This window comes from Gorilla gorilla, chromosome 17 (assembly GCF_029281585.2).
Source record: "Gorilla gorilla gorilla isolate KB3781 chromosome 17, NHGRI_mGorGor1-v2.1_pri, whole genome shotgun sequence".
NCBI lineage: Eukaryota > Metazoa > Chordata > Mammalia > Primates > Hominidae > Gorilla > Gorilla gorilla.
Window position 1 is genome coordinate 53,072,658 of NC_073241.2, and position 14,335 is coordinate 53,086,992.

The 14,335-nt window shown below is 47.3% G+C and overlaps 1 protein-coding gene across 1 annotated transcript in view; it reads left to right on the forward strand.

Annotated features, from left to right (window-relative positions):
- LAMA3 (laminin subunit alpha 3) overlaps positions 1-14,335 on the forward strand; it is a 261,658-nt gene that overhangs the window by 147,840 nt on the left and 99,483 nt on the right. The window contains exons 28-32 of the mRNA XM_031003750.3: positions 1,200-1,326; positions 1,418-1,557; positions 3,816-3,931; positions 5,104-5,315; positions 6,271-6,475. Coding sequence (XP_030859610.2) covers positions 1,200-1,326; positions 1,418-1,557; positions 3,816-3,931; positions 5,104-5,315; positions 6,271-6,475 — 800 coding nt within the window. The remainder of the gene's footprint in view (positions 1-1,199; positions 1,327-1,417; positions 1,558-3,815; positions 3,932-5,103; positions 5,316-6,270; positions 6,476-14,335) is intronic.

Consider the following 14,335-nt stretch of genomic DNA (forward strand, 5'->3'; position numbering starts at 1 on the left):
TTAGTGTGTCATTTTCCATGAACTATTTACCCCCCCAAGTCATGGGTCTCATCTGAAAAATGAGGATGAGCTTTAGTTGTTATTGTGTTGTTGCTGTTGAAGATTTTTGTGAGTTAAAAGATTCATTACTCAAAAAGTGAGGCTTTCTGGGGAGAGCAGGGCTTGTACTCGAGCTTGAGCCAAAGGAGGGTGGGCTTTAGCTTTTAGCCCTCAAAAACACTCGTTTTCATGATGGGAGTGGAGGAGGGCAAGCCAGGGCCATCCAGGGAGGACTCCCTCTCCCAGGGGCTGGAATTTATGTGATGAGAACTCCCCACTCCTGACAAAGGAGCGAGCTGGGAGCCCCTGAGATGTCTTATCAGCTTGTTTGGGTGTGGGACAAAAGGCACAAGGGTATAATAGGGCTTGAAAGCTGTCAGTGGGCAAACATCAAAAATGGAGTCAGAGCTGGGCACAGTGGTTCACACTTGTGATCCCAGCACTTTGGGAGGCCAAGGCGGCAGTATTGCTTGAGACCGTGAGCTTAAGACCTGCCTGGGCAACGTAGGAAGACCCTATCTCTACAAAAATTTAATAATTACCCAGGCATGATGGCACGTACTTGTAGTCGTAGCTACTTGGGAGGCTGAAGTGGGAGGATCGTTTAAGCCCAGGAGTTTGAGGCTGCAGTGAGCTATGGTTGCACCACTGCCCTCCAGCCTGGGTGACAGAGCGAGACCTCGTCCCTTAAAAAAAAATGGAGTCAGACTCTTTATTGCATGGTTATTATGCATAGCACAGTTATGAACATATAAGTATGGCCTTCTTGCAAACATTACACATTTCTTCTGGATATGTACCCAGAAGGCCAATTCTGGGTTATGTGTTCAACTTTGGTAAATATTGCCAAACAGGTTTCCAACCTGACTTACCAAATTATACCCCCTCCAACATGTATGATTGTACCACAGTTTGTTTATCCAATCTGCAACCAAGAGACATTTGGTTTGTTTTCAGTTTTTGTGATAACAAAACAAAACAGAAAAGCTACTGTAAATGTATGTGTGAAGGCTTCTGGGTGAAGATGGGTTGTCATTTCACTTTGGTAAATACTTAGGTTGTTTTGTTTTTTAACCTTTGAATACTCTATGATTCCAGTTATTCATAGCTCTTCAGCTTGAAGGTTTTTAATTTTTTTTCCTCCTCTTTTTTCCTCTTAGAATCAAGTGACCCTGAGAGGACGTGTACCACACCTGGGCCGATACGTCTTTGTCATCCATTTTTACCAAGCAGCGCACCCAACGTTTCCCGCGCAGGTGTCAGTGGACGGCGGGTGGCCACGGGCAGGTGAGCTGCAGTGAGCAGGCCCTGCTGCCCGCCTCAGGCTGAATCTACAGTCCGGTGCATGACAGAAAGTCTCTCTCTCTCTCTCTGCCAGGCTCCTTCCATGCCTCTTTTTGCCCCCATGTGCTTGGCTGCCGGGATCAAGTGATTGCCGAAGGCCAGATTGAGTTTGACATCTCAGAGCCTGAAGTGGCCGCAACTGTGAAGATTCCAGAAGGAAAGTCCTTGGTTTTGGTGCGTTCCACTCGTTCTCAACTTGCTCCTCACATGCCTGCCTGGCTGGCCATTCTGGGTGTCTGTTTAGCTCATGGAAATAATTCTTCCAAGGAATTGAAGTCATATTTGTAGAAAAGTGTTTAAATTTTACAGCTGTCTTTTACCCCCCAATAAATAAATAAATAAAGCATGTGACAATTAAAGTCAAGGGAACTAGGACAGAAGAGAGCAGGCGTCGCCCCTCTCCACCAGCCCCTGCTTCCTCATCTGACCAGTCTCTGGAGCATTTTTCACTCCTTTCTTCTTTTGGCCCCTGCAGCTGCTTTCTCTCTGTTTTCCCCGCTTTCTCTAGTGCTCCTTGGGTGATTTCTCTTTTCCACTTGTCACTGTGTGTTGGCGTTCCTTCCGATTTGACACCAAGTCCCTCATTGTGTCATTTCTCCTTGGATACATCTTCCGTGCCCATCGATTCTATTCTCTCCACTGTGGGAAGGACACCCACATCTGTGAGGTCATCTCTGATCTTTCCTGAACTCCAATATGTGACCACCATCTCCTGAGTATCTGCCTGGCCAGAGATCTTGCAAGTCCCTTGCTTAGTCTGCACCCTGCATAGCCCCGGTGTGCCCACCCTGTTCATCACCTTGAGTGATGACAACCAGTGCCTGGAGTCATGCAGACCCCCCTTCTCTAGCAGCTCTGCTCCCACATCTGTTACCACACCCCAGAGTCTTTCTCTGCCGTGCCTCCTGGAGGCAACCATTCTCTTCTAGCCCCGTTGTCCTCACTGACCATCCTTCCTCTCACTTGGGCAGGGCCAGCCTCCTGGCAGCACTCCCTTCCTGTTCCACCTCCTTCCAGTGCCTCCTCCGCACTCCTGGCCATTACCTACTTGGTTGGAGGGATTGGAGCATGCCATGTGACCCAGCCACTTCTCTGGGCTTCCAACAACTGATGGGATACACTCCATGTATTTCCCTAGGATCCCCGTGCCTCACTCAGGCCCTCACAACCCCCTAATTCATCTTTTATCTTCCTCTGTGCCATTGCCCTACTCCATGCCTCCCACACCTCAGGCTCTGGCCATACAAATCCGTTCTCAAACCCCCAGATATGGCATGTCCTCTCATGCCAGCAGGCTTTCTCACACTGTCCCTTTTTCTGACATTTTCTGTCTGTTTCTCTACCTGGATAAGTCCAGCCTACCCACTCACCCAGCTCAGAGTTAATTCGTCTTTCTGCAAAGCCCTCCAGGAAGCATTGCCCAGACTCTCTGTGTGGCCCTCCAGGTCTCTGAGTGAGCCTCCTCCTCTCTGAGGAAGTCGTCTTCCCAGGAGACAAGGGCTGCATCTGTTCATTTTGCATCCCTTGTGCCTGGAATACCACCTGGTGTGTGGTGCTCAGCAAACGTTTATTGAATTCAATATCATGAGAGTAGTAAGCTCCCTGTAAGCTGTGAGCTGGTGAGCAGTTGACAAAGATGTTTGAAAATTTCTACAGTGTTTGCTATAGGCATATTCTGATTTATACTGGCACAGAGAACCAAACTACCATTATTCATAATAGGGTACCAAGTATGGTGAAAGCTCTAAGGACAAGCTAACACCTTCTTTCTACATTGTTATTGCCACTTTTGTTTGTTTCCTTTTAAAAATACAAAACAGCCTTCCCTGGAGATCCAGGGAGACATCAGGCATGGATCACATGGAGCCCTGGCCATCCAGCAGGCCCCTGCTTACCCTCAAGGTCCCATGACCCAGCCAGCACGCAAGGCTTTTGCTTCTCTGAGTAGAAGTTCCAAGGGCTCTGCCTGGGAACTCATCATTCCCTGCACAGTAATGTGGACTGAGCCTTTACTCCTGGCTTTGGCCTGTTCCTGTGATTGTTTTTCATAAATCCTGATTCGTTTGGTCTTGGTCTTAACAATAAGGAGTGTTGATCTCAGTGAAGAGAAAGTACAGGTTGAAAATCTCTTATCTGAAATGATTGGGACCAGCAGTGTTTTGGATTTCAGATTTTTTTCAGATTTTGGAATATTTGCATAATACTTACAGACTGAGCATCCCTAATTCAAAAATCCCAAATCCAAAATGCTCCAGTGAGCATTTCTTTTGAGCATGATCTTTGAGCATCATGTCAGTGCTCAAAAAGTTTCAGATTTTGAAGCATTTCAGATTTTGGATTTTTCGAGTAGGGGTGCTCAACCTGTATAATAAGTAGCCTTAGGTCTGTGTCATCATTGGAAATTCTAAGACATGCTGGTGGATTTCTTTCAGGTCCGTGTTCTAGCGGTGCCTGCAGAAAACTATGACTACCAAATACTTCACAAAAAATCCATGGACAAATCACTCGAGTTTATCACCAATTGTGGAAAAAACAGCTTTTACCTTGAGTGAGTATCACTTTGTGGGAAGGCTCTGGAATGCAGAGGCACTCCCACATTCCTGACCAGCTTGAGGCCTAGGGAGGGGCTGGCCCATGGATCCATCCTCTTCCCCCGCACTGCCCAAGAGAGTGTCAGTGAGTCCCAGGGGAAGATGCTCTTTCTCCACACCAACCCTCGCATGACAGACTTTGCCATGTGCTGCCTGGGAAAGATGACTGTCCTCAGCTATGAACTCAAGGGGGTCCATACCCTAAGCTGAGATTCAGGGGCTGATTAGGAGTTTCCTTCCCTCTCCACTGTTTCCTGTGTGCCAGCACAGATTCCTAAGACATACCACACAGGGTACCCTCCACTGGGAAGGACATCAGCCCTGAGTCCCACTCTCCTCTGCCATCTAACCAAGCAGGGAATGTCCAGAGACATGGCTTCCCTGCCCTCTCTCCTTGTGTCCTTGAATGCCAAGAGCTAGGATGGCCCTGAGTATCAGCTCCTGCCGTTCTCTTCTGTGGACCCACCCTTTCCCTGTCATAGATTCCTGAAGAACCCAGGTACTCCAGAGGCTCTGGGAGGCAGACGCCTCCTGTACAGTGAATATTAAGAGCAAAGGCTCTTAAGCAGCCGTGGAGGTGAATGCTGCTCAGCCACTCCATAACCCTGCAGCCTTGGGAATGTCGCCTAACTTCTAGGAGCCTCAGTTGCCTTATCTGTGAATTAGGGCTTAGGCCTAATTGGTTGGGAGGTTGGAAGGTCATGTGGGACGTCACTAAGGCTTCCAGCACACAACATTCAATGAATGTTTGCGATTCTCCTCCTCATTATCATTTTATTAGTTGTATTATTACATACATAGGTCAACTTTTTTGGTAACCATTTTATTGAGCTATAATTCACATACCATATAGTTCATCTTTTAGGTCTATTTCTACTCTTTTATCCCAGCTGTGCAAGGTTCCCGCTGACCTGTTCTGTGATGTCTCCTCCTGTGGCAGGTGGTAGGGGGAGGGTGTGGCTGTCACCGGCTGAGTCTGAGGTGGGGTATTTCCCACTCTTCCCTGACTCCAGAACCATGAGCCCATCCCACAGATGCTGCTGGGTGGAGCAGGTGGTAAAGGCGAGGTTGAGGCCACTCCCATACACACCTCCCCAGGCATCACCATGAACTGTTTCTGTCTCCACAGCCCCCAGACAGCCTCCAGATTCTGTAAGAATTCTGCCAGGTCCCTGGTGGCCTTTTACCACAAGGGCGCCCTGCCTTGTGAGTGCCACCCCACCGGGGCCACCGGCCCTCACTGCAGCCCTGAGGGTGGGCAGTGCCCATGCCGGCCCAACATCATCGGGCGGCAGTGCACCCGCTGTGCAACAGGCCACTACGGATTCCCACGCTGCAAGCGTAAGTGCACGTTTCCCGTCACCCAAGGTCTGCTCTGGTCCCGTGTGGATGATGCTCATCAGGGGCAGGCTTCTTCAGTGGCACTGTGCTAGAGACTCACCTGGAGATCTGGAGAAATGCAGATTCTGATTCAGGAGACTGGGCTGGAGCCTGAGTCTCTACATTTCCAATAAACACCCAGGTGATGCCCATGCTGCTGGTCCATGGGCCGCACTCTAAGTAGCAATGTTCTAGAAGATAAGTATTTGTGACTCCCCTGCTGTGTGGCCTATGCACTTGGCAAAGCAGGTGAGTGTGACAAGTCTTAAACCTCAGAGTCTTGGAGAGCTTGATCCCCTTCCTCACAGAAGCCCCTTCCATTTTTTTGGCCCAACCCAAACTCAGTTGAGATAGGACAGCCAGGGTCATGTGGCAGTGCTACTCACTGAGTGAGAACCCATGGGACCTTTATCTCAGAACCATCTTGTGGTCTGAGGGGTAGGGTCAGCTCACTTCACGTGACTGTAGTGAGAAATGCAGTGTGCAGAGTCCCCATGCAAAGGCCAAGGAGCAAGAACCCTGCTGCTAGGTCGTGCCCTGACCCTGGGCTCTGGATACGCAGGGTACTGGGGTGATATGGATGTGGAGCCGCTTCAGGGAGCCTGAGAGCAGCCTCCTACCAATTTCCAGAATCCTTCGATGGTCCAAAGGCCCCATGTGAGTGGCACACAGTGGCAGAGAGATGGGCTCCTTGGAGGGTCTATCTTGGAGCTGGCTGGCTCCTCATTCCCCATCCACACTGTCTGCCATGAGCATTTGGTGTGGTTGGTCTTGACTCCAAGAAACGGGCCTTTCAGATCCAAACATTTCTCTCTGACCCTTTGGAGGCTTCTGGAAAGCCTGGCAGTTGGTGGAGTGCTGCTGGAGCCCAGGCGGCCTTTGACCCTCACATGGTATTTCTTTATCCCCTGGCCAGCGTGCAGCTGTGGTCGGCGCCTTTGTGAAGAGATGACGGGGCAGTGCCACTGCCCTCCCCGCACGGTCAGGCCCCAGTGTGAGGTGTGTGAGACACACTCATTCAGCTTCCACCCCATGGCTGGCTGCGAAGGCTGCAACTGTTCCAGGAGGGGCACCATCGAGGCTGCCATGCCGGAGTGTGACCGGGACAGCGGGCAGTGCAGGTGAGCTGGGGGAGTAGCCTGTCTGCTTCTGTCACAGGGAGGTCGCGTGCCATCTGCCCACACACTGGTCATCGTCACTTTCCACTTCCCACCTGTCCAGGGGTGCCCTGTGTTGACCTCGGCATGAGCTTCCCAGACAGAATGGGTTGTAGTGGGTGGAGTGATTGGTCCCTTAGGCTCAGAGCTGGGCAGAGCCTGTGTGGACAGATTGCCAGTCATCTTGGGCCGGCAGCAGCCTTGCCCATTGACTCCAGCATGCTGTCACTATGGGACTGTGTTCTGTGTGTGCCATGAGGCAAAAGTGGGAGAAGAATGATACATGCATAATGAAGGTATCTGTGTGCTTTGCTGGGATGCCTTGTGGTGAGCACCTGTCCATTTGTATTTAGGTATGAGCTTCATACCTTCCTTCTAGGGTTCGCTGGCAGTGTGGTTAAGATCAATGTGTGACAAAGTCTGAAATCCCACCTAGCTGATTTGGGCTGGAAGGGGAGCTGAGGCTTCCACAGCAGGGCTTGATGGGAGTGAGGAGGGAGTCAGGGTGAACAGGAGACAGGCTGGAGAGCCTGGCCTGAGAGTGGGGCTGCCCTCAGAGGATCACTGAGTAGTCCAGTACTTAATTGCTAAGGGACAGGTGGAGACCTCGGCTCATGCAGATGCTGCATTGCTGAGAGGTTTGATTCAGAGGCTGCATTGGAACGTGGAGGCTGGTGTCACATGGTTCCAGGTGACAAGCCTGATCTCAGCAGGACTGGGTGGGGGCTGCAGGGGCCAGAGAAAGGGTATGGCTCCTAGAAGGAGAGACTGGTAAGAATTAGATCAGTGGTGATATGCTGGGGAAACTGAGTCAGAGGCCAGGCCAGGATGGCAGTGTGCAGGGGAAAGCAGAAGTTTCACCATGCACCCCACTCCCTTCAGCACGCACCCCAGGCACATGGATATTATGGAGTCCGTAATTTGGGTGTGAGAGCCAAGAGGGCCTATGGCTGCTGGGGACAGGCCTCAGTGACTCCCACTTGAGGGCGGCTGTGGTAGTCTCCCGTGACTGCCATTAACGAATGCCACAAACAATGCTAAAATAACAGAAATTTATTCTTACACATTTCTGGAGCCTGGAAATTAAAAATCAAGATGTCGGCAGGGTTGGTTTCTTCCGGAGGGTCTGCAAGAGAACCTGTTCCATGCCTTTCTCTTCGCTTCTGGTGTGCAGGTATTCCTGGGAGTCTCTGGGCTGTTGGCTGCATCACTGCAACCTCTGCCTCCGCCATTACATGCTGTTCTCCCTGCGTGTCTCTGTCTTCCTGTGGCGTTTCCCTCTCTGTACGTGTCTCTGTCTCTTCTCATTTTCTTATAAGGACACCAGTCATACTGGCTTAAGGCCCGCCGTACTCTGGTATAACCTCATCTTAACTTAATTACATCTCTAAAGACACTGTTTCCAAATAAGGTCACATTCTCAGGTAGTGGGGGGTAGAACTTGGACAGATCTTTTTTGGGGATACAATTCAACTCTCTATAGGTTAAGAAAGTCCTCTTAACCACACCTTTAATTGTTATCTGGTGCCTACCAACTCCTTGATAATACTGGAAACTTGTAAGGAAGCTGGGAGAAAAACTCGAATCATGAAACATTCCAAGTCTTTAAAACCACAGGTGTGAGTCCTGCCTGAGTCAGCTCAGTCACTCAAGAACCAGAGGGGATACCTATGTTTAATCACAGGAAGCAAAGGAACCAAGGGGGAGATGGAGAATCAGTTTTCAGGCAGGAAGAGAAGCAGTAGAGTTTTCAAAGGGAGTGGTTTGTCAACAATAAATCGCTGCAAATGGAACTTCACACACAATTTCTCAATGCTGCTGTCACAGAAAAAGAAAACCAAGAGTGCTTTAAAAAATGTTTTAATCTTGTTAAGGCACCAGAAGATGATGGATGGATTTACTGCAGTATTTTATGTAAAAATCCCTAAGAATTTTATTTTTAACAAACTGTCACTGCCAATGATAATTTAATAGACTGGAATATTCCTAACTCAGGATGGAGGCATGTCTATAGTAAGTTTTGCCCAAACCTGACAGCATCAACAGAAATGGAATCTTACTGACTTGTATTACACTTAAACCAAGATGTAAAACTGTTTACTTTGACCTTAGGAAAGGGACTATAATAATCTAATGGGATAACGCATCTTCCCATGATCAAAGTGGATTTGTCATAAAAGGGCCTTGGCAGAAAATGTAAGAAAATTTACATTACTGTAAATTGCACAAATTGCCCATGATAATTTCAGTGTAAATGCTGAAAAAGCTTTTGATTGCCTGAAGGGATTACTTCTTTATAAAATATTAGAGGAAAAACTATTTTTTTCCTCCTTAGAAAATTTCCTTTATGAAGAATATGTTTAGAGGAGTCTAAAGCTCATGTAAAAGAAATAATCAGAGATACCTAGAGTTTGTGAGAAAAAGGAAAACACATTCTTTCACAGTCTTGTCCTGCAGTTGTACAAATCATCACAAACTGCAAAGCTGAAAAATTGCAATTTTCAAATTGTATTTAACTACTTATAAGCATTCAACTTTATCATACTATAAGAAAATCAAACTGTTACAAATATTCATCTACTTTAAAATGAATTACAAAAATAATTTTAGCAATCTACAATACTCACTCTTTACTTAAGTCAACCTGGTGTTGTAGTTTTAGAGGCAATAAGTTGGAACCATAAAACTGAGCCTTCGACTCATCTTTGGCAAGTCCTAGCTATGAGACTGGGCAAGTCATTTTGTCTGCCTGGCTTTCAGCTTCTTACTCTGTAAAATGAAGTTTAGTAAAATCATCTCTAACTTCCTATCTAAATTTAAAATTCTGATTCCATTTCTTTTTCAATCTCTGATTGTATCACGGACTATATTGTGTAATTATTGAAAGGTCTATTATTCTGGCCAATTCTATCAAGATCAAAAAGATGCTTATATTGATCAAAACTTCATTTTTTTAGCACAACAAGACAGCACATATATCTATTTATAGCGATGAAAAAGTAAATTTGCATCTGCTCCTAGTAATGGAAGATATGTGCCATCAGATTCTCTGAACATACAAAAGGGCTAGAATATTTTCGGAAGACTTTATCCATCTGTGTCAGACGTGAGGAAGCTGGAGATCCCTGATAGTAAAAGCTGCGGTGCTGTTGACCGCGTCCAAGCTATTTTCAGATTGATCAAAGGAGATGGCAGTCCACCTGGACATCCAGCGAAGCCACGTGTACCTCGTGCCTTTTCAGAAGGGTAGTAGCCACAGGAAAGATTTGGGGATTCCCTCTATCTCCACTCAGATTTACTAAGCCTTTGTGTTAAATGGAGAAATTAAAAACCAGAAAAGGTCATCGACTTGGTGTTCTCAGAACAGAAGGGCTTCCAGCTAGGCATCAATTCCTGAGCCCTAACAACTTGGAGAGGCAATTTCTTTGATGCACTTCATCAAATAATCTGTGAGGCTGGCCAGGCAGCGTGCAGGCACTGGGATGTGCTGTTGACACAGTGGTGACGGCTGTAACAGCCACACAGAAGGAGCTCAGGGTTCTCACCTGCACGGCCTCTGTCGTCCTTCATCTCCTGTAACACTGGCATCTTCTTCTAACCTCTCTGATGATGCTTCTCTGGCCATTTCACTGGCTTCATTTTTCTCCTTCTGCCTCCAGACCAAGAGGATGTGTGGTGTGAGTTGCATCCTGTCTCTGCCGCTCACTGTCTGGGTGACCTCAGGTATATTACTTCTGTCCTCTGGGCCTTAGGTCTTCATCTGTAAAATAAGGATCCTGGAGGCACCTACCTTATAAAGTCCTTTAGAGGGTTAAATATCCTCTGTGAACACACTGAAAGCAGCGCCTGATACACTCTGAGCACCCAGTAAGTACTAGCTATTGTGGTTATTTGCCAAGGTCATGGCTGTCTGCCTTCCTCCCTCTATGGTTTGTCCCTGAGACTCCACCCATTCTCCTGGCTTCAGCCACCCTCACTCCTGGATGATTCCCAGATCCACAGCTCCAGTCCTGATCCTTGAGGGCTATCCTATTCCACCTTTATTGCAAATCGACTCAACCTGGGTTCTCTTATTGACTTTACACAGGTAGCCTTGGACAAGTTCCCTAAGCTCTTTGAGCTCCTGTCTCCTCACATGTATTATGAAAAGTTAGATTGGATAATCGTTAACTCCTGAATTCTACAATACTGATCCTATCTCTGAAACCCATGTCACTGTCTTCCCTTTCAAGCCATTTCTCCCTTTGGGTTAAAAAAAAAAAATTCTACTTAATGGTAACAGCCTGTTTCCAGTCCTTTAAGCCTGAAATCTGAGTATCATCTTAGAATCAACCCATTTTCCCTACAGCCAGTCAGGTGTCACTTCTGGCAAGGGACATATTATCCCCCTTCCTTTCCATGGCTGTCTACTGCCTGGTTAAGTCCTTTTACCACTTCATGTTCAGGTGATATTGATGCTTTCCTAGTTGGCCTTCCTTTTCCTGGTTTACTCATTCATTCTTTCTTTTTTGGCTCTTTAAGAAGAATATACTAAATTGACAATTATACTGGGATTCAAATATCTGTCTTTCCCTTAATTTTGTTCACAAATACATGGTACTATTAGTCTGTGAACTTGAGGCAATGTTGATAAATGCATACATGTTTATGATTTTATCTTCTTTTTGTTTTATGGCAGCCTACCCTTAAATGTGATTTTATCTTCTTGGCATGTATTTCTGTTTTGTTTTTGTTATTTTGATGAGGATGAAACATCTCCCTCAGTTCTTTGTGAGGTTTTTTTCCTTTCCCTTAAATGTTATTTTGTATGTGTTTTGTTGCTCAAAGTGCATCTAATACCTACTCCAGTTTGGGTGCTGTGCTTCCTGTGGAAGGCACACATGTTTGTGGTCTGGTGGGGGCACCTGTTCTAACCAAGAGTGACAGTGCAGCATGGTGAGCGCCATATTGTGTGTGGGCTGTTATGGGAACACCATTTCCATGACATCACATTCTTTGCTCAAGAACTTTCCTTAATTCCCCATTGTCTAATAGGATAAAGACCAACTTTCCGTGATTTGACTTCTATCTACCCTAACTTTTAGTACCTTTTTGTTTTTTCTGCTTTCGTCTCTGGCTTGGTTTTCTCACTTCCTCTAAACACTTTTTGTCTGTGTTCTGTTCTCCAGTTGTGAAAGGGCTCCCTCCTCCTCTCCTACTACCCCCAAATTATGCCTGTCCTTCAAGGATTTTTGTGTTAAAAGTACAGACTCAAAGAATGCAAGGAGCCTTCTACGAGTCCACAGGGATCGCCTCATCATCTCATTGGCCAAAGCAAGTTGACTGCTTAGCCAGCTTCTCCCTTAATTTCCACATTCTAGGTCCTGTGTCCTCAGTGAAACATGTCCACGTCAAGACTGACTTATTCTATTTTGTCCCATCCCTCCCATGTCCCCTAACAAAGGAATGTGTATGTAGAAGGCACTCAATAATTCTTGAGTGAAAAAATAAATAAATAAATAAGGTAGATTTTGGGCTCTAGATTAAAACTGGACTTTGATATGAGCATAATATGAAGGGCCCTACAGTGTTTATTTATTTATTTATTTATTTGAGATGGAGCTTCGCTCTTGTTACCCAGGCTGGAGTGCAGTGGCGTGATCTCGGCTCACCGCAACCTCTGCCTCCAGGGTTCAAGCGACTCTCCTGCCTCAGCCTGCCGAGTAGCTGGGATTACAGGCATGCACCACCACACCCGGCTAATTTTGTATTTTTAGTAGAGATGGGGTTTCTCCATGTTGGTTAGGCTGTTCTCGAACTCCCGACCTCAGGTGATCCACTGCCTCGGCCTCCCAAAGTGCTGGAATTACAGGCATGAGCCACTGCACCCGGCCCCTACAGTGTTTAATGACCAAAGGATGCAGCTCACCCCAACACATCTGGGCCTGATTCTCTGAGACATGGCAAGCACCCACCTATGCCCAGATGTTGTTACAAAACGTTTGGCCAGGAGCCCCATTGCCGTGGAGATAAATTCTCTTGACCTGCCTCCCCAGAATTGCCATTCTGCAGCTACTCCTTGGGTACCAGAAATTCTGGTAGGGCTGTTCCTTGGGTACCATAAATTCGCTGTAGAGAAACATACCAAGTCAGGCCGACATGAGGTCATTTTAAAGGATGTTCAGCCAGACTTTGAAGAGGAAATGTCCTCTTTCTTCCCTATTGTCATGGCACCAACAAAAACTTCCCTATTGTCATGGCAACACCAAAAACTGTCTTTGCACAGGATGCATAACTCAATGATCTAAACATTGCAGTACTCAAGAATATAGATATTGTTTTGGTTCACCCTGGCCTAGCAGGCCCAGCGGGGCCACTCAGGGTCCCATTTGCAGGCCGCTGCTCCCCTCCCTCTGCTCTGTTGGCTTTTTTCCCATCTGCTTTAGTGCTCTCAGCTGCTACCCATGTGCTGTGTGAGGCTCAGAGCTTGGTCCTATATTACTGACTGGCCACATCTTCTCAGTCACTCTCTTTCCACTGGATCATCTCGCATACATTCTAAAATAAACACACAGGCCAGTCATGATTTTGCTTCCCTTCCTCCTTGTCTGGACAAGCAGCTTCCACAGCTGCCCTTGCTGCAGGTACTCTTGTTCCTTTCCTTTCCAGTGAAGTGAAAATATAAAATGTGGCCAGGCGCGGTGGCTCACGCCTGTAATCCCAGCACTTTGGGAGGCTGAGTCGGGTGGATAACGAGGTCAGGAGATCGAGACCATCCTGGCTAACATGGTGAAACCCCGTCTCTACTAAAAATACAAAAAATTAGCTGGGCATGGTGGCGGGCACATGTAGTCCCAGCTACTTGGGAGGCTGAGGCAGGAGAATGGCGTGAACCCGGGAGGCGGAGCTTGCAGTGTGCCGAGATTATGCCACTGCACTCCAGCCTGGGTGACAGAGCGAGACTCTGTCTCAAAAAAATAAATAAATAAAAATAAATAAAAAAGAAAAAGAAAAGAAAATATAAAATGCAGGCTCCAGGGCCGGGTGTGGTGGCTTACGCCTGTAATCCCTGCACTTTGGGAGGCCAAGGAGGCGGATCACGAGGTCTGGAGATCGAGACCATCCTGGCTAACACGATGAAACCTCGACTCTCCTAAAAAAATACAAAACATTAGCTGGGCATGGTGGCAGGCGCCTGTAGTCCCAGCTACTCGGGAGGCTGAGGCAGAAGAATGGCATGAACCCAGGAGGCAGAGCTTGCAGTGAGCCGAGATTGCGCCACTGCACTCCAGCCTGGTGACAGAGCGAGACTCCATCTCAAAAATAAATAAAAAATAAAAAAATTTAAAAAATAAACCACACACAAAAAAAACACAGGCTCCTGTCTGCGTGACCTCACCTTCCAGGTCCCTGCCCAGATCACTTGCTCAGGGGACACTCTGAGCTGTGCCCACCAATGGCGTTCAGTGTGTGAGTTGCTCACCTACCACCAGCATCTTATTAATTCACCCTTGGCCAGAAGCCCCGCATGTTTGCTAAAAGAAACGTTCAGACCTTGGGATGCCAGTCTGCCAGGTTGGCACTTCATGGCAACACTGTCCCTCTGTGCATGGTGTTCTTTCCTTCACTGCCAAGCAAGGTTCACCCAGCCTACGTCGGGCCATCTCCAAAGGCCCTCTTCTGTTCTGAGGCTTCTCTCTCTGTTGGCTTTTATTTTGGGAGGGGTCATCTGCTCTCTCTTCTTTCCGGTCTCTAGACCACCAGAGTCCTTGTGCTCCACACTCGCCGTCTCTCCAGAAATAAGGAATCAACTGAGAACAGGCTTTACATTTTTGCCAGACTGCC